This window comes from Syngnathoides biaculeatus, chromosome 2 (genome assembly GCF_019802595.1).
Source record: "Syngnathoides biaculeatus isolate LvHL_M chromosome 2, ASM1980259v1, whole genome shotgun sequence".
NCBI classification, from domain to species: Eukaryota; Metazoa; Chordata; class Actinopteri; order Syngnathiformes; family Syngnathidae; genus Syngnathoides; species Syngnathoides biaculeatus.
Genome location: NC_084641.1, coordinates 19,652,750 through 19,678,867, shown reverse-complemented (window position 1 = coordinate 19,678,867; position 26,118 = coordinate 19,652,750). Strand labels below are relative to the sequence as shown.

Below are 26,118 nucleotides of genomic sequence, written 5' to 3'. Positions count from 1 at the left end.
ACCACCAATGAAAGCAAAAGAACGACAGAGAAATTTAGTAGGATGAGAAGAAAAAAGGATGGGTACGGTGAATGGCAGCTGTGCGCGCCGTGAGGGGGGGGGGATCAAAGCGTGGGATGTTTACGTATGGGAAAGCAACCATCTCTGGGGTGTGAAGGAGCTCCTTCGAGAGGGGAAAACGTCTTAAGCGGGAGACAAGATGAGCGGCGTAGCATAGCTGCGAGATTTGCTTTTGCAGGGGGTACTCAGACATGGGAAAGATAATTTAGGAGAATCAACAGCTTGGGAGAGTTACTGGGGGGGGGGGTGATCACAGCTGTGGGTGGCAGCACAGCTGGCAAAACGTCATCTCAAATGCAAGAGAAGAAGGCACGCTCTCGATGAAGGCAGAAGGGTGCAGTCGCTTTTGATTGACTTGTGCTCTTAGTTTGTTAGCACAAACACGGGGACTTCATGATCTCGTTGCTTAGCCATGATTTCCTAAGAGTGAGCATACTGTGTAGAACATAAATTAAAGTGTATAAGCAATGAATGTAATGCTCAAACTTAATTCAGTGTGTACTAATGCCTGAAATAAGTCACAAGCAGTTTGTGTAGAGGTAACAATTATGTTCAAGTTCAAGGATTATTCAATTTCATTGTCATGACATGTTTATGACCACTCATATCTACTGTATGAATCAAGCCCAACTCATCTGCATAGCCAGCCAGTTGAAAGAGGGCCAATTTTAAATTTTGCTGGGCATCAATTGGCAGTTCCTGAGTGGTTGTACATGTGACTATTGTGTGATTACATAAAAAAAAAAAAAAAACGAGGATTTTCATATAATTGGGCCTTCGCAATGTGAACTGAACACATTATGGTGCAATGATCTTCTCCAAATTTATCCCTCTACACTGTGGTCTTAATGGCTGGTTACGATTCACCACACTCATGACCGGGTCAAGGCGATCTGAATGAGATTAGGACCAAGGACAGGTGGCCATAGGAGAGCAGATGGCTGCCTGTTGACCTTCTTTATCCTTAAATGTACAGTACAGGACTCCGCACATCTCTTTGGACATATGTAAAGTTAGACGTACACACACATGCTAAAGAGACATATAGATGTTGGCACTCCACAGCTGCTTGACCACTTTAAAATGATCTCTCAGTTCCAGTGGCGAGTCTCCATTAGGAGGACAGAGAGCAGCACCCCAGCAAGTTCCACCAGATTGCAACAGTTTTATTCTTTCATTCTGGCCAATATGTCTTTCATATTTAATATGGTGGAGTGATTTAATTGCAAAAGCAAACACATTCTACAAAAGTGTTACACAGTTTCCAGTCGTTCCAGCTCCATTGCAACTTTTTCTATGACTTCCTTAAGTGGGATGCATACCAACAATCGGTTTGGGAAATTCTTACATATGTGATCAACACCAAGATCAACCCAGCCACAGACTCTCACTCAGACTGTGATGTGCAATGGAAAGACAGCCCATTTCTCTTTCAACTACAACTCTTTATATTTTCAGTCTGGCACTATGACAGATATCTGGTTCGGTGGAGAAAATGGGACCTTTCCGACCTGTCAATCACTCGTACAATAATAGCCAATCAGATAGCCACATTGTCTTAACACCTGGCTTGAAACGCCCCTCGCGCCGTATAGGCCCCACAAGCAATGCTGGTTTTCAGTAGCATGCACTTGGAAAAGTTAATGTTACGAAGAAAATGGTCCTCAGATGCGCTTGGGGAACCTGCAATTTTGATGAAAGATATCCTGCTAGGTTGCAAGGGGCCCAGTTGATTCATTTTCCAAAGCCTAAAACACAGTTGACGAAGTGTCTACAATGGATTAAGGCTCGCGGAAGACCGCACGTACAATTAAATGTGGACAATATCAACAAACAGAAGGCTGTATGTTCGAAGGTAAATGAGGGAGAAGTATCCTCTCTGATGTATGTATGTGGTGTAGCACTGGGTTCGATTACGAGCCAAGTCAAATGAATACACCCACTCACTTATAAAGTGAGGGTACTCACCCTGGTTTACATGTACGGTGGGATTCCACTATTTTATCCTGTTGGATTTCAATATGAAGTTTGTGAGGCGTCAAACTTTGCATCGATCGCCAACGTTTCGCTGTATCTCTGACATTGCGTCCCGCTCCGTCCAAAGTATCCTCGCGTGAAATAGTTGACACCTCTCGATAGAACTCGCTTGGACAAGTCTGACGCATTTGGCAAAAACATATCCCAATATTATCTGGAATACGTGATAGAGAATCAACTTCAAACATGTTCTGTGCAATCTCCATTTTGAAAGCTTGTGGGACATGGTGAAGGGGGCGGAGCTTAAGATCGCCATCGGAAGGGTCCATTCGCGATTGTTTTTGTAGTGATGAACATCCAACTTAAAAACATTCGGACACACAAACAGTTTGGTGGGCGTTCAAAATTTGTTCTCATTCAACCGCAAGTCTGAAATTTGAGTTCTGGGTTTCAGCTTTTGAATGTTGTTTTCCTGCAACCAATAGCGAGCAGATGTGAGGTTTACTTTGATACATTGATGCCATGACATCGTAACAGTGTCAGTTTGGAAACAGCAACATCGTGGCTAATGGCGAGTGTGAGCCAAGTGGTGATAATGGCCTGACCAAGCCAAGCAATACCAATGGAAACAAAGGGTGTAATTTTGTTTTGTCTGTTTTCTTTTTAACGGCTATGTGAGCAGAATTGTGTCATTAAGTTTTTTCCTGTCAGTTGCTACCTTTTAAAGGCAGCAGGTGTAAATCGCCCCAAAACCTCAATTACGTTGACTCCAACTCCCTCAGTCACCCACACATAAGGATATGATTAACATGCAAGCATGGAAGCTAATGTGGTGCTAAATGATCTCTGTGTGGAAGTATGCAGACAGTAAGGAATACAGAGCCCCCCAGTCAATGACCCCCCCCCCCTTTCCCACCTATGGAAGCGCATGTTGAATTACCTTGTCGCTAGGCAATTATTTGTCCTGTCCCGGCTTTGGAGTGATGCAAATTACTTTAAGTGCACTTTGGGGCTGCCATCTCGATAATGATTGCAGCCGTGCTCTGACACACGCAAATATCCGCCTATACCTTCAGAGAGGAGCTGCTCGCCCCCCCAGGAGAAAAAAAAGGAGTGTTTGAAGTGGGGAATTTAAGACGTGGAAGCTGACAAACAACTCAGACTGATGACTGCGTGCTCAAGCAACAAAGAACAGACAAGATGGGAATATTTTTCGGCTTTTCTTGGGGCTGTGCCGCATTCACCGTCTGTCCTTGTGGCTTCAAGACATCATTTCATCAAGCTCACTTCCATTCCCAACAAATGGATATATTCATTTTCTCGCCTCTCTACCTGCGCTTGTGATTTTATTACATCTCTGAACCAGCAGGTGTCACTCCGCGCTTCCGTGTTCCATGCCTGATTGGGGCATATTGATTACGCAGCCAATGGAAGTAAGGAAATCTAAATGATGTACAAGTGGTCTCATTTCCTCCTTTACTTAGACTTTAATTGGTCTTTTATTTAAAATATGTTCCGTCTCTTTTTTGTGCATGCTTGTGTACTGTGTAATGACTTACATGTTGTGCAGAACACACCAGCCGCAGTGAGGGTCTCCGGAACTCAGGCACTCGCCACACGTCCCGTACTGCTCGCATGACTCGATGGGAACTTGGGTCACCTGGAAGCAAATAGGAAAACCAAGATTCTATTTAACAACCTTAGCAAGCGCGAAGGACTCAACAAATAAACTTGTTAAATGTCCTTTTTCAAATAAATATATATTTGAGTTTCCTTTTCCTACATGAAGTACATTTGTATTTGAACAATTGTAAAAGCTGATGGGATTGGGCACAGTTAAATTGTTGGATCCATGCCATCAAATCCAAAAGATTTTGTCATGTATTATTGTGAAGTAAGGAGGCCCTGTAGCTCAGTGGTTAGAGCACTGGTTTGATAAACCAGGGGTTGTGGGTTCGTATCCCACTGGGGCCTCCACTCCCTGAGAAGGGTTGCGTCAGGAAGGGCATCCGGCGTAAAAATTGTGCCAAACATATGTGCGTTCATCTGAGATGACACGCTGTGGCGACCCTGAAAGGGACAAGCCGAAAGAAACTTCTATTATTGTGAAGTAACACAGACGTAAACAAAAGTGTGAGACTGAAGATATATGTACAGTTGTACTCATAAGTTTACTTACCCTGGCAGAATTTGTGAAATGCTTTTCTTTTTAACATGACTAAACAAGGACCATCATTATTTTCTTTAAGGTTATATTTTGTTCATTGATTGAACTTTTTTGAAATGTCTGAAATTTTTCAAGTTAAGACAGTTTTTAAAAAATCAAATGTGTTTCACTTGGTCCATTATGTTTTGTTTAAAGTATTGTACAATTCTTACAAATTCTGCTCAGGTAATTAAACATCATTACACTTACCAAATTAAATTAGTCTGCATTTTAAAATAAGAACAAGTGAATGCAATCTTTGGGTTTCTTCTCATCTTTGTCTGGGCTGTGCAGTCAGTGATTATTGCCAGAGATGTCTGAATTGGATGGCTTAACTTGAGACAAGTCGCTACAGTTCGTCACTACCTTAAAGCGGTCTGTAAGTCTTGAATCGTAACTTTCATTTTTTTTAGGCTACGGTGTACGTCTGTTCGGCACTAATTCTGGGTCTGGACACAGACTGCGGTTAAGGCTGCAAACAAGCTGGATCTGACTCATGTGATGACTCTGCTGTTGCTTCCGTGTAGTGAAACTTGCAACCTCAATCAAATTTCACGTTCTTCATAATCCAAACTCAATGATCAATCTCAAACAACAACACCGTAACACCGCCAAGAGTTGTTAGCATCAGTTACATATGATTACATTACGCGGTTATCTTCACCACTTTAAATGGTCTAATGAATTCACATCTTTGTTTCAGTGAATATGAATATGAATAGTTTTGCTTCCGCTTGTCTGTCTCTGTCAACTGTGCAGGCAACTGTTGCCTTGATGGCCTGCCAGAGAACCAGCAGTGAGCAGCTGGGAGCAGTTGGCCCGCAGAGAGGGGCTTCTCATGCCATCACTTGGCTTAGAGTGCACCACGGCATCTGTCCACCATGGTAGTGCAGTGCATAGTCAGACTTTCAAAAAAAAAAAAAAAAAAAGAAAAAGTCTTTTTCCAAGGTTAAGATGTGCAGGCTCAAAAATAAGACAGTCATCCATTGTTCAGTGAGTGTGTTTAAGCGTCTTACAAGATGTTTTGTTCACACAAGAGAGCACTGTGACACCGCTTAAGATAAAAATGATGGGAAAGATATTTTTCAGAGTCAGATTAACATCTCACTCCTGTCTGTCTTTGTTCTTTATTGCCTCACTGGCTAATGACAACAAGCTCTGACAAAGTGTAGCCACAATCAATAGCTGCTCCTTTGCAATTGCTGAGGGGTCAAATGAACAAATGAAAATAAGAGTTGGAGTGTTTTTGGAACCAAGGCTGATGAATGTGCGAAATTAATTGCGGTGAGCTTTTTGGGCTGCAATCAACTGAGCGCATAAAGGAGGTCAAATATATGCCTTCTTCTAACGAAGACAAGTGGCACTGATGAACATAAACTGCATGTTGACACGAATATTAAGACAGTTTTGAGTCTTGAATGAAATGATGACATGTCTTTTTGTAAACGTTTAAAATGGAGAATCTTTGACTACCCTTTACGTGTGTGAGTCATCAAGAAAAAAATATTGTGAGGAATATAATGTGCATTTTCATAAACATCTAAGACAATTTAGTTGTGATGGAGAGTGGCAGCCCTTCTATATCACTCAGTAGTGTGGCTGCTTTTCAGTAGTGATTCATGTTGACCTTGCGACAGTGCGGTAGGGTTCACAGATGCTACATTTTCATAAGCACTTCAAAACCTTAACTACATCTCATCCGTTTCTGGGTGATGACCGCATTAGACCATGCCCACGAATTATGCCGAGCTGTATGGATTATGGTAAGCGTGTGATTGGATACCAATTGCAGAGCAGATTCATGCTAGTTATTGAGTCCTTACATAACACTTACATTCTAGTGTTTACTACACAATTCCAAAAATAAGCTCTGGACAACTTTCAAAATGTATGGAAACTTTTTAGGGCATACAGTCATGATGCTTCAAAGTAAACACAGCAAGCTAGTTAAGGGTGTTGTCACAAGTCTGCAAAAATCGGAAGCTAGAATCATACATGTCAGCAACATAACCTTGGCATCAAGAGAATAAAACTGCACGTGTGTGTGTATGCATGTGTGCATTTGTGTAGTGTGAATTTAAACAGGAAGAGGTAGGAAAAATGACAAGTCAGAAGATGAAGCTGAAATGTAGGGATCCACGACAATGATTGGACTGACAATTATTGGCCCAATATTGGGAAAAAATTATGTCGTACTGATCGGTAAGATGCACACACACACAAAAAAGGTCTTATAACAAGCACTCTATCATTCAGCTAGAATTCAGCTGCCGTTGCATTAGCTTGTGACAGTAAAGGATTGTTTTTTTGCCAAAATTCTTTCCTCGGGACACCAAAAATAGTCAGTATCTGTGGTAAATTACCTAACGATTGCTTACATTTGCCAAACGTACGACCATCCAGTGATACTGAGTAAGAACTATGACACTCACAGTGAAACCCACTTAACAGCTCAAGTCCACAGAGGAGCAACCTGGGGCGGTTGCCACAATGGACTGGCAGCTAAGGTAACAACAAAGGCAGAACCCTGCTGCTACATAGTTTGGTTTCCAATGTTTGCTGACTGGTCAATGAATGACAGCTAGTGTTAATTAAAGTAAAGTCAAAGTTTTTGGAAAAACAGAAGACAGTTGAGTCTTTGACTTGCGTTCCCTGTGTACAGTACATAATACAATACAATTTAGAGAGTTCAATGAATCCAATTTGACCAGAGGTGACGTACAGCACTGTATATTCAGAAACCAAAACCTTCTGTCTGTAGCAAAACGGCTAACCACTCGTCTACTGTGTTACCCCCTTCTCAATGATGTCATCTTAAATGTAGCTGACAGCAAATGTGGGCCACAGCTGCTGTGAAGAACACTCTTCCAGACTGTATCATATCAGCTCTTTGTTTAATCTTTGCTCCTCAAAGCCTCAATAAGACCCCACCTGTCTGAACCCCTGGAGCAATAGAGTGACAAGACCAGGGGGAGGTCCATAGTTGAGGAGAGGGGGATAAAGGGAGCCATTGACACTGCGGGACAATCCTTACACTGTGCTGCGGGTCTGCCATGGACGCTCCAGTTAAACTAACCCCGCGTCACCTTAAGGAGGACTTGCTTGGGGACAAACAGGTGGCGCGCTGTAATGAGTTGCAGAGACGGTCACATCGGTGGCAGTGACTGATGACGAACACAACCGCCGGCTAAGAGCAAGTTGCCAAGTTGCAACAAACACAGTTATACAACTGCAGTCTGATCTAGTTTTGATGAGTGTTATTTCTACATACATACAGTATATTACAATTAGAGTAGTTAGACCACTCAGAAAGTGCACATAACCTTTGGGAAACTTCATGCCCAGTTTCAGTATAATCATATAATTCACATTATAATCTGTAAATGGTCTTTCCCTACCATGCACTGCGCCCATACACTTCACTGGCTCTCTGACTGCCTCTTGATCACGTTTTTTCTTAATCATTTAGCCTTTATTAAACTGATTTATTTCTAAGAGAATATGATAAATATGATGATTTTTTGATGCGATTGCAGAGAGACACAAAAACATACATCTATTTCAAAAGGCCAGTTTTTGGATCGTCTGATGCAATAGTTAAAATCAATACTCCTGAGAGAGGAAGCAGCCATTGGATAATGGAAGAGGTGAAAGTGGAGCACGGTGTGTGTGTGTGTGTGTAGGGGGGGGGGCATCAGGGGGACACAAAATGAACAGGGGGTGTTGCAATAAAACAAATAGTAGTGTTGAAAAATAAGAGTGTTTACTGCTGTGTAGTCCATTGTGCTGAGAGCAGCATGGGCCAGCAGTGCTGTAAGTGTGGCGTTGAGGGGTGGCGCTGGGGGAATACAGCAGCTGTTGCCCAGCACACGCTACAGTCACTCAACCCAGCGGGTCTGCACAATGAAGCCTCTTCTCCTTGCTGTGTGTATGTGTGTGTGTGTCATTAAACCTGTGTGCACGCAGCTTTGTTTTTTGGTAAGACACACAGTGGTCCCTCAGATCGCCTCGGCTGACCTGTGGGGGAGTGTTACCGAGAGAGCCTTCCCCTCCTGGAAAATTAATGCTAATACAATACCAGCTTAAGACAACCTCAGCGGGTGTGATTTTTCAGGTGCTGGAGTCGCACTGTATGGCGAGATCACTGACTGACTGGCAGCTGAAGAATTAAAACAACAGCTTCCTCAAGATCGGTCGGAACGAGCTACTATTATTTTAACACAATATCAACAGTGCTTTGGATCTGTCAATAAAGCTAATATGTCATCCTGTTAAAAACAACTATGGTGGGATACCACATTGACTTTTAATAAGGTGAACAGGCAGATTGGTGTTGCCATGGCGACCCCCGCTATAATATTGGTGGACCGGGCAGGACTCTTCTCGTGTTATGTTAGAGTTAGTGTGAGTGTTAACATGTTGTGTCGTGTAAAAACCCACTCCAATGATCAAACCGTTTATTACTAGACAAGACATTAATTTGCAGACAGCGATTTGATTAGAGTCTCACAGTCAGAGGTTCTGGGTTTGAATCTAGGCTTGGCATTTTTGTGTGGAGTTTACATGGTGTAACCAGACTTTTCATATGTTGCCCCGTCTTACATTCCTAGAACATCTGTTTGCAAGATTTTAAATCACCCCAGGAGCAAATAAGAGCATGAATGGTTATCACAGTATATGTCCCTTTTGTGATTGACTGGGACAGGTCCAAGGGTGTATCCTCCTCTTGCCCAAAATCAGACGCGAAAGGTTCCAGTTTACTGAAGACCCTGAACAGAAAAATCAGTTAGAAAAATCCTGTAAGATGACTTTGGATGACCAAAATAAAATGTACTATTATTATTTATTGCGGCACGGTGGAACAGCTGTAGAGCGTTGGCCTCACAGTTCTGAGGACGTGGGTTCAAATCCTGGCCCCAACTGTGTGGAGTTTGCATGTTTGCATTTGGCTTAGAAATAAGTAATGCTAGCATGTAGCCACCTATTATCATTGCTGAAATGCGAGTCAAGTGAACCTCTTCGACTGAAGTGAAGACACGATTCAGTCACATTCCTACTGCTGTTTTTTTTATGTTATCAGGACAGCTTTGAAGGAATGAGTGTCGACAGTGGTATGGAGGTGTTTCCGCTGTGGCACTGACAGTACCCGCGCTTTAGCGAGAGAAGCTTTCATTTGTTTCTGTGTCTTTGTGGCAGAAGACAAATGGCTCCATTTCAGCCCCTCCACGCCACTGCCGCAAGACCCGGTCGGCGTCCGCCGCCGCTCAGTGATGGATGGCTGAGCAGCGACAGCCCAGGAAGAGAAGAAAGAGACGGGGAGAATAAAGGTCGATAAAGGAGGGCTGAGTGAAGTGGAAATGTCCCATTGCTCTGTTGTTGTGAGGAAATCTGCGCTCTGTGGTGCCATATGCGCCTCTTTGGTTGAGGTGACAAAAAGAAGAAAAAAATCCCAATGTCAGCAGGAATGTGGAGGAAGCTTTTTTGTGGGCTGTTTCCAAGGCAACAATACTGACTCTGACCTCAGGAAGAACCCCTCACATACGCCGCCACACCTCCAACTTTTAAAACCTCTTGAAGGTGCATGGCAAAAAAACTGCCACCTTTGGGATCTTCTTTAGCGCCTTTTAAAGACGAATAGACATGCACATCGACTCCTCTGCCCCACACTCTATTTTTAATGAGGGCTAGCCAGGCTACCACATCACTGGAATGAGTAACATCGATCACCAACACAATACCATTGCAGCAGAGAGAGGAGAGCGAGCCTGGAGCCTATAAGCGAGTGTTTGCAAAGGACATGAGCACAAAAGAAGAGCAAATATTCCCAGTTCAGAAATTTAAGGGCCCCCAAGTCCCCCATAGACCCTGAAGCGAGCATTTTCTGCTTTAATCTGCACTGTTTAGAGAGTCTGGAGGACGATGACCAAATCTCCTCACACCAACACATCCTCCCTTTGCCATGTGCATCACATCGGCGAAGTTTAGATTAGAACCTTCTGAGGAACAAAAGTCGGTTGCTGCTGAGCCATTCCAAAGGGCTCACTTCCAGCAAACATAAGTAGCAACAGGTCATTTTATTTATTTCCCATCAATGGACCTTTCCGACCTGTCAATCACTCGTACAATAATACCCAATTAGAGAGCCGCATTGTCTTAACCCCTGTCTTGACCCGCCCCTCTTGTCATCATGTCCCGCAAGCAATGCTGGTTATCGGTCACGTGCGCTTGGAAAAGTTAATGTTACGAACAAAATGGTCCTCAGATGTGCTTGGGGAATGTGTAATTCTGATGAAAGATGTCCGGCTAGGTAGAGAGAGGGAGAGATTCAGAGTGATAAATGTACACAAAGAATGCTGCACCGCTTAAGCTGAGATAGTGGGAACAATGCCTTGCTCATGGCCACCTTGACAATAGGAAGCAGCAAAACTAGCGTCTTTCCAACAACTAGTTGACGTTTCCTTATATTTTTGTCCAGTGGGACTCAAACCCATGTCCTCTTTTACTTGGTGAAATGGCAAGTATCGAGTGATAACGATCAAAAGTTAACATCTTAACTAAAGGATTAAAGTTGTATAATTCATTGTTATACAAGCATAACATTTCCAAGGATACAGTTACAGTAATATTAGAAGAATTAATTCATATTTATAAGAATGAAGTCATATAATTGAGCAAATAATGTCATACCACAATGGGCGTAAAGAATACACTCAAAAACATTGAAGAGTAAAAATGTTATATTCCAAGAATACAGTCTTAATTATGAGAATAAAGTTATACAACAATAATAAGTGGCAGTATTCCAAGAATAATGTTATAACTATGAGAACAAAGTCAAACAATAACGAGAGTAATCCCATGAAATCTCAAGAATAATGATTATTGGATATATTTAAGAATTCATAGAATTAAACAAAAAAAAGGCATATTCCAAGAATGAAGTCATAAATATAAGAAGTGATACAATCATGAGAAGAATTTCATACAATTAGTAGAATAATGTTCAATTATGCAAATGATATAAAACAGTCAAGCTATAAAATTAGGAGAATAAAGTGGCGAGGGTTCAGAGTCAGCCATGCCTTCCTCTGCCACCACAGCAAGGATGTTTGCAGAGAAAATGTGTCAAAAGTAATGAACAGCATCCACAAGACCTAAAATTATACAAATAACCTGGGCATGGGGGCAAAAATTCAACTGCCTCTTTACTCGCACTCAACTTTGTGTCACATTATAAGTAAGTGCTTTCACAGTGTTGTTGCAGATGTCAGGGGGCTTCCTGACAAGCTGTCTGACACAAACACATTTTGTCCTGAAATATACAGCATTGATTTCTTTGTTTGTTTGAATTTTTTCGTCCTGCTTTTTGTTTTTTCATTTTTTTTTAATTGCAGTGCGGGGAGTTAGTGTGGGACTGGATAAATAAAAGGTTAGCGAATTCAAGTATACCCTACTGAGTACAATTGTTCGGTCTTTATCAACATGCTATTTTAGCAATACAGTATACAGTAGGAAAGCCTTAACCGTGTCTATGGTCCTTGGTGGCCGGCTGACTGAAACACTTTTCATATGCAGCAATCAACCTCAGTAGTGTGAGATGTGTGTGTTAAACACTAATCCCATGTACCACTATAATATATATTTGTCTCATTTGGGGTATATATTTTTTCTCTTGTACCTTTATTCAGTATGTGTCCATTGGTTTTAATCAATAATCCATATTTAGGATCATTGTGACATGAGGCCACATTTCAAAATGATATGGGTCAGAAAATGGAAGGTATAAAACCACGATTGGGACTGCCAGCAACTTTGGTCCTCGTCTACTCTGCACAATCAAAGGCAAAACAGACATCTGTTCATTGGATTTGCCCAAGGCCTCGTGATATGGGGCAAGTGAAAATGTCAGACAACAAACTGAGATTTAGATATTTTTGTAGTTTTCAATCCAAGCTAACCATCTTGATTACATCTTTCATGAAGCCATCAGACCCCTTCCTTCCTTCCCTCCCAACTTCCTCTTGCATGGTGACTAATTAGAGCTGACGTGAGTGAGCGTCGTCTCACATTACAGGATTAATTACTGGGAGGTCCATAACCAGTGTCCAAATGTCCATTCTCCCAATTTCGTTTTCAAGGAAAATAAGCTTGCAAAAATGTTATTTTTACCTAAAACAGGTAAAGTATTGATTGACTTCCAATGCAATGTCTCCAGTGAATTTAGTTCCTCCTCTTGGCACGGCAAGGATCGTGGGGACTCATGGGAGTAACAGAGTGGAGAAAACGGGGAGGAGGGGTCAGAAATCGGCTCCATTGACCGCCGCTTGAACTCGAATGACGGTCCTGCATTAACGCTGACCCACTGGTCATGATGGAGAATATAAAGAGCTAATAATACACTTCAACGTGTTCTCCTGACTTCTAAATGTGCACTCATTAGTGTCTTCTCTCATGTGGGCCAAAATGTGTTATTTTCCCATGTTCAGCCTTAGTCTTTCACACAAATCCGCACTCAACATACAGAATATTGGAAGCAAAATCCACGAGAAAAGTTCAAAAGCCAACATTAACATATGATTGACGAACTTCAATCCCATGTGTGCTATACATGCCAAAGGGGTAGCATGAAGATATGCAGCATTAGTCAGTCACATGCGGGGGAAGCAGAATAAGATGCTAGAGAAGATTGAGGTGGAGCTACAAGAAGCAGGAGAGAAAAGTAGAGAGAAGCTGCAAGGCAGGAGAGGCAAGAAAAGAAAGCAGGCGAGCTGAAGATGCAGGAGGAGGAACAAAAGCGAATGTTAAACGTTAGCAAGCGGAGATGGAAGAGGAGGCACAAGAACAGAACTGGAAGGACATACAATACATGAAGATTCGTAAGTGGAGGCCTGTGGAGAGAAAAGGGTGATTTAAAAATGAGATGGAAGAGGGCTGGCTGGTATACACAAATAATGAGAAACAGGAGATGTTACAGACCCAGAAGGAGATGCAGGGGAAGAAGCGGGATGGGAAACAGAAGCTGTACGAAGAGATGCTAGCCGGAGCAGACAGCGGAGGAGAAATCGAGGAGACGCAAGGGAAGACGCAGGAAGAGACGCAAGGGGGACAGAGAAAAGCAAATGAGAGGAGACACAGGATAGTAGGCAGGATGAGACAAATCGATGCCCATGGGGAGACAGAAGCGAAGCCAAGGCTGCAACGTGCGAGGCAAAGCTGAGGGGGAAACACAATCGGTCTGGAATCGGAGACATGCTGTTGAGGGAAAAGAAGAACACGAGCAAAAAAGTAATGAGAAGACAAAGAGTGTATAAAATAACGGTGTGAATGAATGAAGCAGTATGGAGTATAAAAAAAGTCAAAGCGGTCAATGCAGTCGGGAGTGTTTCAATTATTTATGTCCTCAGTCCTCATTTTGGAAAAGCAGGGAGTCAGGTAGTCCAGTTGTACTCCAACTGCTATTTTGTTTACTGAGCAGACCACCGAACACCACATTTTCCTCGTCCTCTTCCAATTAAATAAGGCATTCATCCTTATCAAAATAAAGTGAATGGAGCAAGTGCGACCTGTTGTAGAATTGCTGGGTCAATTAACATTTCTGGCGGCCTCTGGAAATACTCATTAAAACAAGACATTATAAAACACGCGTTTATCCTTTAGTCAGACACAAAGTGACCTTGTCAACGCAGGGTTAAGCGTCTATCTAGCGTGTATGAAACACAAGGATAATGACATACGTGTCTTCTTAAATGTGCTCTATGAATATATGTTTGATTACAATCAGTCCACACATTACACATTATTTTCCTCCAGCTTGCCTCGGGCATGGCGAGGGTTAACGTCTGACACTGGAATTTTGATGAATTTCTCGGCTGTCTGTCAGTGTGTGTCTGTCTCTCTTTCTCTCTTTCTCGGCGGGACGCCCGACTGTCAATGCGACCGCTAATGAGGGACCCGCCAAGGCCATCTCACATCAACAAGCGTGAGTGTGTGTATGTGCGTGTGGTGTTTGGGAAGTGTGCGAGAGATCAGGGATAAGGGGAAAACCTCCCTGGTACACTTATGAATGTCTGTCTACAAGCACGTGTATCGATTAGAGGGGAAGGTCCACCGAGAGCTCATGTGCACCTAGAGTACATAATGCAAATATGGCTATCTTCACTTCCATAATACTGTGGGATGATGGGGACAACATTCATTGTCACTGGGAGGCAGACAAGCCAACGACAGTAAGTGTCCTACTGCAGTGTTTCTCAACAGTGTTTCCGAAAATTTGTGGTGTCAAGTACATATTTTACGATGAAAACAAATATCATGGCATAACACCATGCAAATATGTGAAAAATGTTGACATGTGGGTTAATAATGGGACTGTCTGCCATCAAGTGGAATGAAAGAGCAATTATTTATTTTTCCTGTCAATCTACATTGATATCATTGACAGACGAAGAAAGACACTATTTGGAAAAAAAATTATTTTGGATCAATTAAATGACTCTGGGGCGGCACGGTGGCTCACCTGGTAAGGACGTGCCTGTGTGGAGTTTGCATGTTCTCCCCGTGCCTACATGGGTTTTCTCCAGGCACACCAGTTTCCTCCCATATTCCCAAAACATATAACATTAATTGGACACTCTAAATTGCCCCTAGGTGTGATTGTGAGTGCAACTGTTATTTGTCTCCATGTGCCCTGCGGTTGGCTGGCAACCAGTTCAGGGTGTACCCCGCCTCCTGCCCCTTGACATCTGACATAGGCTCCAGCAGTCCCGGTGACCCTTGTGAGGATAGGCGGCTAAGAAAATGGATGGATGGGTAAATGAAACTGGATCATTTCCAACCTGATGCCTGATGCCTTCAACCAGTGGCCGTGTTGGATTGTGTTGGACTTTTCATTGTGTTGAACTGTAGGACTATTGGAGCAAATTTTTTGAGTGTGTCTGACAAATTCATGAAAGAGTGAGACATCCTCAGGATCGTATTTCGATTGTTCGCGTCAGGATATGACAATTGGAACGATTCGCACAAAGAATTTGTAGTTGCGGATAGAGATGATTGGATCTCCCTGTGAAGAAGCTCAGTGGGTGAGAAGAAGAAGATGACAGCCACTGATCTCCGGCGGAAAGATGTAAAAAGCCTACATGGCTTTGTTTGGCAGGAGAAGAAAATCAACATAATGTGCCTAAACTGCCTTGTGTGAATGTGTGTGCGTCTGTGTGTGTGTGACTGCGCATGTGAGAGAGTCTTTCTCGGGCAGCCGTTGCCAACTTAACTGAATTAATGTACATCCCTCATCTACCGCTTTCGGAACGCATTGGAGCTGTTGGAATGGGTTTCTCACCCAAATTCCTAACCCATGTCTGTAAGCCTTAGTTGCCACAAGGTGCTACCCTAGTGGTTGTACATATCTGACTTTCAAGTCAAGAAGAGTAATATAATAGTCATAAGAGTAAGAGGCTGCCTAATCTGGCCTGCGTTCTCTCAAATATTCAGGATTATTGTTTGCAATATTGCACGGTGATACATCATCCATCTGGCCAGTCTCCTGTAGTCTGACTACAAGCACTCAAAAGCAGGTGGTTTTCTCCCAGTAATTTTCAAGCCCAGTCCACCAAAGTCAATTTTATCGCAGTAAATGAATTACATCGAGACATTGCGCTCTCACCAGTGATTGATGGGCTTTCAGAGAACATGGGGAACATTGCTCTGCCCCGGAATGATTAGATACATTGACGGTAACGGCATTCTCATGCTGTCTCTGACTTGAAATGACACAGAAACAGAATGAGGACTGTAAAGATGGTTAACACATCAAAACACATCAGAAAAATCTAATTGGATGCACAGAAGATGCTGCTGATGATGCTCCTTAGGTCACATGGACACATTTTCCAGCCACCCCCCATTCAAAGTTAACATTTGAGATTACGTTTTGGCGTAGACTTTATGGCTGAATGCATTTCCTGACTTCATCTCTCCTTACTTATCCAGGCTGCCCTATGGCTGGATCAGACTGTAAGACAATTTACTGCCATCAAATCTTGCCATATCTTGGGCACACAGTGGCAACACAACATGTATTTCAATACTACCGCATCTTGTCTTTTACGATCATTGGGCTTTATCGTGTCAAATCAAACACTGTCGGAGAGGCGGAACCAGAAAACGTGTTACTGGTCAATGAGACTGGATACACTAGTCACCATGGTGATGAATACACCACCGTGCTGCGCCAATGTATTGTGTGTGTGTGTGTGTGTGTGTATGTAGACGAAGGAATAACAAACTGAGGAAATATGTGAAGCAGTTATCCCTGGTGCTCAGAGGAGAACATTCACATTCAATTAAGAATTGGTTGAGGTTTGTTCACGTACTTCTATTACATTGCACAAGCAGGCAACAAATTGTTATGCAGCTAAGCAAGCTAATGCTAGAACTAACGATGCACTAACAGTTGCACGTAAACATGCCAACATTCTGTCGAATCATGGTCTAATGCAGGGGTGCCCATACTTTTTTTTCCCCCCAAGATCTACTTTTAGCAGCTAGCCTCTAACAATCAACCGGAGGGATTGGCTGAGTGTATCCTTGCTCCAGGGGGGGGGGGGGGGGGCATCGCCACGATCTCTGTGGAGAAACCAAGAGACAGACGGTAAATAGGAAGATGGCTTGCAAGACCACACCCTTATGTGCTCATGCTCAGAGACATGTCAAAAGAGCCCAGGATTGGTCAAACCGACTGTCAGTCAATCGAAGCACGCGATCGACGTATTGGCAACACTTGAGTCAGGCGGCAAGATGGATGAGAGGCTGACAGCACGCGGTCACGCGATCGACCAAAACTGCCACAGCGATCGACTGGTCGATTGCAATCAACGCATTGTGCACCCGTGGTCTTTACATTTTCAAGCTTTGGTAAACACAGGCTTGTCTGCATGAGTAAATGTTGACAAAGGCATGCAAGTACATTGATAATGGCAAGGACCGCAGACGATGGGGCAGTCACAATATGCAATCCTATTGGTCAATGTCATGGTGTGCCGTCGGACAGTTGTCATTGAGTCGTCACACAACATGGAAAATATCCCACAAAAAAATCAAACATTCTAGAATTTTGATTTTGGCATCAGAGATCTTTCGTAGGTCCAAACCATTGGTCATGGATTACGTCACACGACAAGACGTTTTGTCGTTCCTGACGAAATATATCAGACCTGATTTAGGAAATCGGCAGCCAGAACTAACCAGGTAAATGTTAGGGTTGAATTACTGTAGGCTGATCTAGGCCCAGGTGTTACTCCTAAATGAGTGCAAGACTTTTTTTGTCCATTTTGTCAAAAGTAAATGATGAATCAAAACAGGCTCAATCAACAGGATAACTTCCATAATGAGACAAAAAAAAAAAACCACATTCTGTCTAATTGGAATAGTATCCATGGTTAGACAATATTCATAATGCTGAGTTAAGAGCAAGTGAATCTATACATCCCTGTTTGTGTGTGGGATATTTGTAATGATCTTTGTAATTGGAGAGAAGGGAGAAGTGGAAAAGGAGTTTCCACAAAACTCACATTTAATGTTAATTTTCTTAGTGGAAATTATTCTAAAAAGACAAGTCTTCTCATATAATACTTTTGATAAGCACAGTAGTGATCAAAATAATAGCAGTCCAATGTGACTAACCAGATGAATCCATGTTTTCATGTCAATATAGTATTTTTTTGCTACACGTCAAACAAGTTACTGGTAAGTGCAGTAGATTCTCAGAAAACCAACAAGACCCGGCATTCATGATATACACGCTCTTCAGGCTGTGGAATTGGGCAATTTTGTTGAATGGGGCGTGTGAATAAAATAGCAGTCTGCTGTTGACTTTACATACTGAAAATTATATTGCGCAAAGGTTTTTTTGGTTCTAGGATTTACCAAAACTTTGAATCCCCAAATTAATTAATCATTAATAAATTAATTAATTATTTAGTGGGATGACCATAGGTTTTTTTTTTTTTGTAACTGCTTCACATCTGTCTAACATGGAGTTAATCAACTGGTGGCACCTTTCAGCTGTTATTCCACTCCAAGATTTCTTAATGAAATTCCACAATGCATTTACATTTCTTGGTTTGTGTCAGAAACAGCTTTTTTTGATGTCACGTGTCACGTTCTCCATTGGATTAAGGTTTGGGGACTGGGCTGGCCACTCCATTCCATTAACTTTGATGGTTTGGAACCAAGACTTTGCATGTTTACTGGTGTGTTTGGAGTAATTGTCTTGCTGAAACACACATTTCAAGGGCATGTCCTCTTTACCATTAGGCAACACGATCTCTTCAAGTATTTTGACATATGCAAATGGTTCCAAGATCCCTGGTATGCGATAAATGGGCCCAACAGAACAGTAGGAAAAACATGCCCATATCATGATGCTTGCATCACCATGATTCACGTCTTCACTCTGTTCTTACTAATTCAGAGTTTGGAGGTGGTCTCACAAACCGTCTGCAGCCCCTGGACTCAAAAAGAGACATTTTAATCTCATCAGTCCACAAAATGGCAAATTGTAGCCTCTCCTCCACATGCCTTTTTTGAACATAGGGACTTTGCGGGGGATTCTTGTAAATAGATTAGCTTCACACACACTGTATGTCTCCTCACTTTTACGGTACATAAAGGTAACTGCAGACTGTCTTCGATCACCCCGAAGCTGATCATTGGTAGCCTTTGAAATTCTGGTAATTCTGCAATCCATTTTGATGGTTGTCTTCAGTTTTCTACCACGTGTCTCTGGTTTTGCGCTCCATTTTTTCCATTCGAGATCATTTTAGCTGAATGGCCTATACTTTTTTTTTTTTTTTACACCTCTTTATATGGGTTATCTCCAATGAAACTTTTGATTCAAGTCAGCTGTTTTTCTGAACAGTGTGTTGAATGACGCCTTTTCCTCTGGCTTTCAAGGAGAAATGCATGTTCAACGGGTGCTCGCTTCATCCTTAAATAGGGGCCACGGAATTCACACCTGTTCTTCACAGAATTGATTACCTCACTGATTGAATGCCACATGGGTGTTTTTTTTTTAACAGCTTTCAACAAATTGCCCAATTGTATAGCCTTAAGAGTGTATATATCATGAATGCTGGGTCTTGTTGGTTTTCTGAGAAGAATCTACTGGACCTACTGGTAACTTGTTTGACATGTAACCATGAAAAAAATATATATTGGAAACATGGATTCATCTGGTTACTGCCATTGGACTGCTATTATTTTGAACACTACTGTAACTGACTTGCAATTGTAAGGCACTAGGCCCTCTCTTAGGTCCAGCACCAGTGGCCTCTGACCTCACAGATGGATAGAAAACTCCCACTGACACACTCTAACATCTTGTATAAAGCCATAAAGAGAAAGACAAAAAAACCTAGTGAACCGGAGAAAGATACAGACACAGACAGAGTCTATGACACTACATCCATCACCAGAGCTCACACTGACAGCCTTGCCAAAGCGAGCTACAGGGGAGAAGACCGGAATAGCAGGACTGAGACCTCCCCCTGGATGGTATGTTGTCAGGAAAGAGGGTAAAAAAGAAGAAAAGGAATAACCACATATAGGTGATAATCCATCGGGGAAACAAAAGGATTGCAGCTCGTCAAACAGACGGCAGTCTTGAGAGCTGCTCGACACGCAAAGATTATATTGCCCAGCAGCACACATTGAATTAGGTGTACTCTCTGACTATGTCCATACATACAGTGTTTAGTTATTTATCAAGCCTTTTTTGCTCTCTCTCTCCAGGGTAAAAAAAACTAACCGTCTGCTATAAAACAGACAAAAAAATGCTGTTTGCATTCAAACCGAAAACTCAAACCAGTGGTAGAAAAAAAAAAATATGAGTATAGACGAGCGTAATAAACATAGGAAGACATATTGATTCACAAGCATTAATACTCCAGTGTCATTAGCATTTATTGTTATCCAGAGTGTTCATTGTGTGTTTGATTTTTTTAATGTGTTTTTCCCCATCAGAATGGATAACTTCTTTTTATGATTGTATGACCATTGAAAATAGCACTTGAAACACTGTTTGGTTAATAATGGTTTGATGATGCAGACAGTTCCACTCTCGTACATTCTATTCCTACTGTAAGATGTTCAAAATTAATAAAAGACTGTAAAATATACAAATCATAACCATTCACGAGGCTAGTACAGACAAGATATTAAATGAGCTCACCAACAAGCAATATCACATGACCCCACAGTTCAGTTCAGAAAACCCACCCACCCCACCCCCTTCCAGTTATGGTCTATTCAGCCGCTCCTGTCTGTCTAACACTCTCCGGGCTCTAATTAGGCTTGTAAATAATTATTGTAATTAAAGCCTAAAATTAGGAGCACTGAAACGCCACCATTAGTCCCACAATAAATGTCAGTCCCATTCTGCACAAGCTAAGAGATGGGTGGGTGATGGTTACAGAAAAAAAAAAAATAGTGCCATTAAATAGTCAGACAGAAATTAAGGGTGCAAGAAAAGGAGGGTGCATGAAGGTAACTGACAGACTGACTCGCAGCTCTGAATTACAAAGTTGATAAATGCAGCTGAATGCCTCCTTAGTATTGTAAGTTTGGGCACACATACACACGCATACACACGTTGAACATCATCCTGCATCTCCGAAACACAAAAGCAGCAACAAAAGGGGAACGGAGTACGTCAGTTCACACGAGAGCATGTTCTTTTCATTTCAGAATTATATTTCCGAATCTTTAGTTAAACAGGTCTCGAGTACTTTGAAGTTTGAACATTAAGGCAATTTTAAAAAGTGTTTACATATTATTATTGTTTTCCATCCATCCATTTTCTTAACTGCTTATCCTCACAAGGGTCGCGGGGAGTGCTGGAGCCTATCCTAGCTGTCAACGGGCAGGAAGCGGAGTACACCCTGAACTGGTAGCCAGCCAATCGCACATCGAGACAATCACATGCACTCACAATCACACCTAGGGGCAATTTAGAGTGTCCAATTAATGATGCATGATTTTGGGATGTGGGAGGAAACCCACGCAGGCAACGGGGAGAACATGCAAACTCCACACAGGTAGGTCCGGTATTGAACCTGGGACCTCAGGACTGTGAGGCCAATGCTTTACCATCTGCTCCACCATGCCGCCATTATTGTTATTTTTATTATTATTATTATTATTAGTAGTAGTAGTAGTAGTAGTAGTAGTAGTAATAGTAGTAGTAGCAGTGGTAGAAGTAGCAGTCGCTTTAGTAGTACTATAAAAACATCTACTCGACAGCTCGTCAATTGTCCAATATGGTTTTCTGAACAGTAAGATATATATATATATTTTTAATTATTTTCTTCAATACATCACATAAGGACATACAGCGGACTATCGTGTGACCTAACGACACAGTGTGTGAGTCAGGAACACAATAGTAACACACAACAAGAGTGTCACAAGGTCTGAACGTCAGGTATCCTTTTCCTCATTATCTCTTATTATGTCACATGGCCAGTGGGGTGTTTAGTCGGGGTTTGTCTAATGCGTGCATGTGTGTGTGTGTGTGTGTGTGTGTGTGTGTGTGTGTGTGTGTCAGTTCTTAGGGTTGTCTGATCTGGTGCCACAAGGTCACTGCTGTTAGTGTAAGAAGTGCGCACAGCCACGTGTTGATGAAGCCAGATATACAAGATCAGATGCTTCCCAATTACAAACAACACAATTACCTCAAATACATGTTACATCACACAACTACATGCCACCAACAAAGTATGCCAAACAGAAATGACATTCCACTTCCACGGCAAAACGACACCACACAACAATCATGGATTGAACTACAGTACACTTTAAAGTACAGGTTACACTTGGGACACTGCATTGAAATTACATGCAAAATACATATATACTCCATACACACCAACTACATACTGTAATATAGTGAATTCTCCATTGTCATTGTTGAATATCCAATATCAAATATTCTCCAGTGTTATTCTCCAACAACATACTTATGGTACATGGAACACATAAAATGTTGTTTTGCACACTTTCGGGCGGCACAATGGATCAGCTGGAAAAGCGTTCGCCTCACAATTCTGAGGACACAGGTTCGATCCCGGCCCTGCCTGTGTGGAGTTTGCATGTTCTCCCCGTGTCTGCGTGGGTTTTCTCCGGGCACTCCGATTTCCTCCCACATCCCAAAAACGTGCAACATAAAGTGGACTAAATTGCCCCTAAGTGTGATTGTGAGTGTGGCTGTTTGTCTCTATGTGCCCTGCGCTGGCAACCAGTCCAGGGTGTACCCCTGCCTGCTGCCCGTTGACAGCTGGGATAGGCTCCAGCGCTTCCCGCGACTCATGTGAGGATAAGTGGCAAAGAAAATGGATGAATGGATGGATGCACACTAAAGGCAACTGTAAGTCAACAAATTAACACATCTATCCATCCATTTTCCATACCTCTTTTCGATGTAATTGTCCCGTACTGTGTTTTTAGGGTATCTGGGTAGCACATCTGCCTCAGTTCTTGGGATCCGGGTTCAAATCAGGCCTTGGATCTGTGGAGTTTCCACTTTCTCCTTGTGCCTGTGTGGGTTTTCTCCCTTTACTCTGCTCCTCTCATTTCCCCAAAACATGCTTGTTAAGTTAACTGAAGACTCAAAATTGTAACTGCCCCGTGATTGACGGGCAACCAATTCATGGTGTACCCAGCCTCTCGCCCGGAATCAGCTGGGATAGGCTCCAGCACACCTGCGACCCTTGTGAGGAGTACACAGAAGCATTATTTTTTTTAGAAACCAAACACACAGTTAAACAAAGACTACACACTGCACATTAACTACATAATTTACAAAAATGCAATCAGGCCATGAAAACTCCATGTTTTATGCAAACAAGATACTACGTACAGAATATTTAAACAACATACCACTACCACATTGCACACCAGGTTCAAGTCTTACTGACACCCACAGTCTTGCTTTCGCTCACAGTCTTTTTAACGCCTCCAGTCTTGCTAATATACAAAGTCTGGCTATGGTCCATCGGCTTGCCAATCCACACAGTATTGCTAACACGCAGTTTGAACAATGTTGTCATTCTTGCTGAAGCCTGCAGTCTGCTACCTTTACCATTCATGCAGCCATTCTCTTTTTTGACCTTGGCGAGTTTAAAAAGAAAGTGAAAGAGAAGCGTGGTGACAGAGGTAGATGATTTTCAAATGGGGAAGTGGGTGCTCAGGTTTCTATCAATTAACTGCCCGATGGGGGGTTGATGGGATGCGCTCACCTCAACTAATGAGGTTAGGATTGGCCACTGGTTGCGGGGCAGAAAACCTGATTAGCACTAATCCTGCCTTAAGTCAATTAACAATGCCTACTCATGCAAATGAAGCAGCTTTGTCTGATGGGCTGGCACCCAGGGAACAGAGGCCGACATGCAAGCTTGTACAACATGACTGCAACCTCCACAAATAGGGAAGGACGCTTGAACCGATCATCATGAAATAAATGACAAGCAGTGCTTCAGCAGACAGACCCTATATGAACATGAATCTGTGAGGGGGGTTGTGTAACCGACCTCGTCCACCCTGTGGTGACCTCCTTTAGTTTGATGAACAGACTCTGTTAACGGCGAACTTAACATAACCCCGAACCTTCCTGTAACCATGTCCATGCATTAAACCAACCATGTCGTCGTTGCGATGACGTACATGGCCAAAAAACTGAAAATGGGAAACTTAAGGCAAATTCTGTTCCATTTACAGTCATGAGTCCTCAAGGAAGACCCAAATTACAGATTATCTGCAATCTAAGGGTAAATTTCTTTCGGTTTGTCCCGTTAGGGGTCGCCACAACATGTCAACTTAGATGAACGCTCATATTTGTTTGGCACAGTTTTTACGCTGGATACCCTTCCTGGTGCAACTCCTCTTGGGGAGTGGAGGCCCCAATGGGATACAAACTCACGACTCTTGGTTTACCAAACCAACGCTCTAACCACTGAGCTATGGGGCCTCCCCATCTGCAATCAAGTATTATTTAAAAAAATAGTTAATATGTGGAACAAGACTGATATCATCAGTGGATCCGAATGGTCTTGGATTTTAGTGTACCGGTATATCCAAACTTGATATTTTTTTTTTCAAGTAAATTTATCCAACTAATTTGAATTAATTTTGCCATATTATCATCAGGTGTTGATAAGTGTGAAACGAGATTTGGCTCAGACTACATACCTCAGCATGCTTCTACTATGAGTTATGTCTTTTCAAGTAAACAGACTGAAACGTTATCTTACTTCTTGGGAAAACTGATTCAATCGACTGCATCCAGAGCAGGGCTGTAAAACACACTGAAGTCTGACGTAAAGTCCCTATAGACTATCCTCAACATAAATCCCCACAAAGACCCATTGGGGAAAAGGGTTTGACCAGAAAAACTGCTAAAAAAAAAAACGTGTCCTCTTTACAAGGAAAAAGCAAATGGCATCATCAATAACAATGGATGAGAGTATTGACGGGGGAATTTGTCCTAATTTGTTCAGGTGTCGATACCAAGTGAGCCTGTCAGCAAAATTGCGGAGACTCTCACAGACCCCCCTCGATCTGCGAAATACGATTGATTTGCTGACCCCCATCCACCACTGCCACCAAGCCGATCGCACGCACGCTACAAGCTGACAGACGCTCAATCAAAACCAGGACCTGCTGTCCCAGAGATTTTTGTCTCGTCCCTCTGGACCAGTGGTGACGAAAGACACATGCAGATTGTAGTAGAATAATGATAAATACTGCAAATAACATTAAAGCTGTTAACCTATAACCGATTGCTTGACTTTGTACTACTGTTTACGGCAGGAGCTTGCGTAGCCCACTCCATGAGCCCCTAAACATTTATGTATAGTCAATCACAAACAAGTGCACGTATACAGCTTTAGTATGACAATGTTCATCTATGTTTTCACAGTCATCTACTGAGCACCTAAAGGGACATTGAAAAAAAAAAAACCAACTGGTTTCTCATTGTAATGAGTAAGTTACTCACTACAATGAGTAAGTTACTCATTGTAGTGAAGTGAGTAACTTTCTCAATGTAATGAGTAATTTTGTCATTGTAATGAGTAACTTACTCATTGTGATGAATAACTTAGTCATTACAATGAGTAACTTGCACATTACAATGAGTAACTTACTCATTACAATGAGTACGTTACTTATTGTAACTCATGAGTAAGTTACTCATTACAATGAGAGTGTCGAAAAACGGCTACCGATGGGTCGTAGCCCATTCACCTGATAGCGGTAGCTCCTTGCGTTCAGGTAGTCGTAGCTTAATTACCTGCTAGCGGTAGCTTCTTGGATAAGGCATAAGGGTCTTTTAAACATGCACACATGCAATGGGCTAGTTACTCATTACAATGAGAAACTTACTCATTACAATGCGAAAGTTTCTTATTATAATGAGAAACCAGTTATTATTTTTTTTTTTCAATGTCCCTTGAGGGGCTCCGTAGTCATCACTGCATGTTGTATGTTTAATCATTTACATAGAGGTTTTTTGCAAGCCATTTATTGGGGTTAAAAAGTGTGTTTATGGTTCCTTTTTATATGATCATGTAGGTATAAATAATGTTAATACACGTGTATTTTTAAGTATAGTGTATATCAATACAGTGCGGAGTAATTGTATTAGATAAAGTATCATTAAGAGACCAGGCAGTCATTCAATCACAAAAAAAACATAAATAACTGTCATCTGACATCTAAGGAATAACACGCCTCATTTATTTTCTTAGTTGTAAATTCCAAAATATATTAACTTCATTGTCTATAAAATGTAAATTATTTTGCCTACACTGCAGGCACCTACAACA

General features: G+C 42.1%; 1 protein-coding gene and 1 non-coding gene across 3 annotated transcripts in view; one reads left to right on the top strand and one right to left on the bottom strand.

Moving 5' to 3' along the window:
• plxna2 (plexin A2) overlaps positions 1-26,118 on the bottom strand; it is a 339,402-nt gene that overhangs the window by 93,639 nt on the left and 219,645 nt on the right. Inside the window, exon 9 of one of the 2 annotated variants that reach the window (XM_061839724.1) lies at positions 3,597-3,697. In XM_061839724.1, the coding sequence (XP_061695708.1) occupies positions 3,597-3,697 (101 nt within the window). Of the gene's footprint in view, positions 1-3,596; positions 3,698-8,804; positions 9,013-26,118 lie in introns of those variants that run through there. The other variant, XM_061839739.1, reaches the window with a different exon arrangement.
• On the top strand, positions 3,939-4,011 carry trnai-gau (transfer RNA isoleucine (anticodon GAU)). Its single transcript has one exon. It is a non-coding gene; the product is annotated as a tRNA-Ile (tRNA).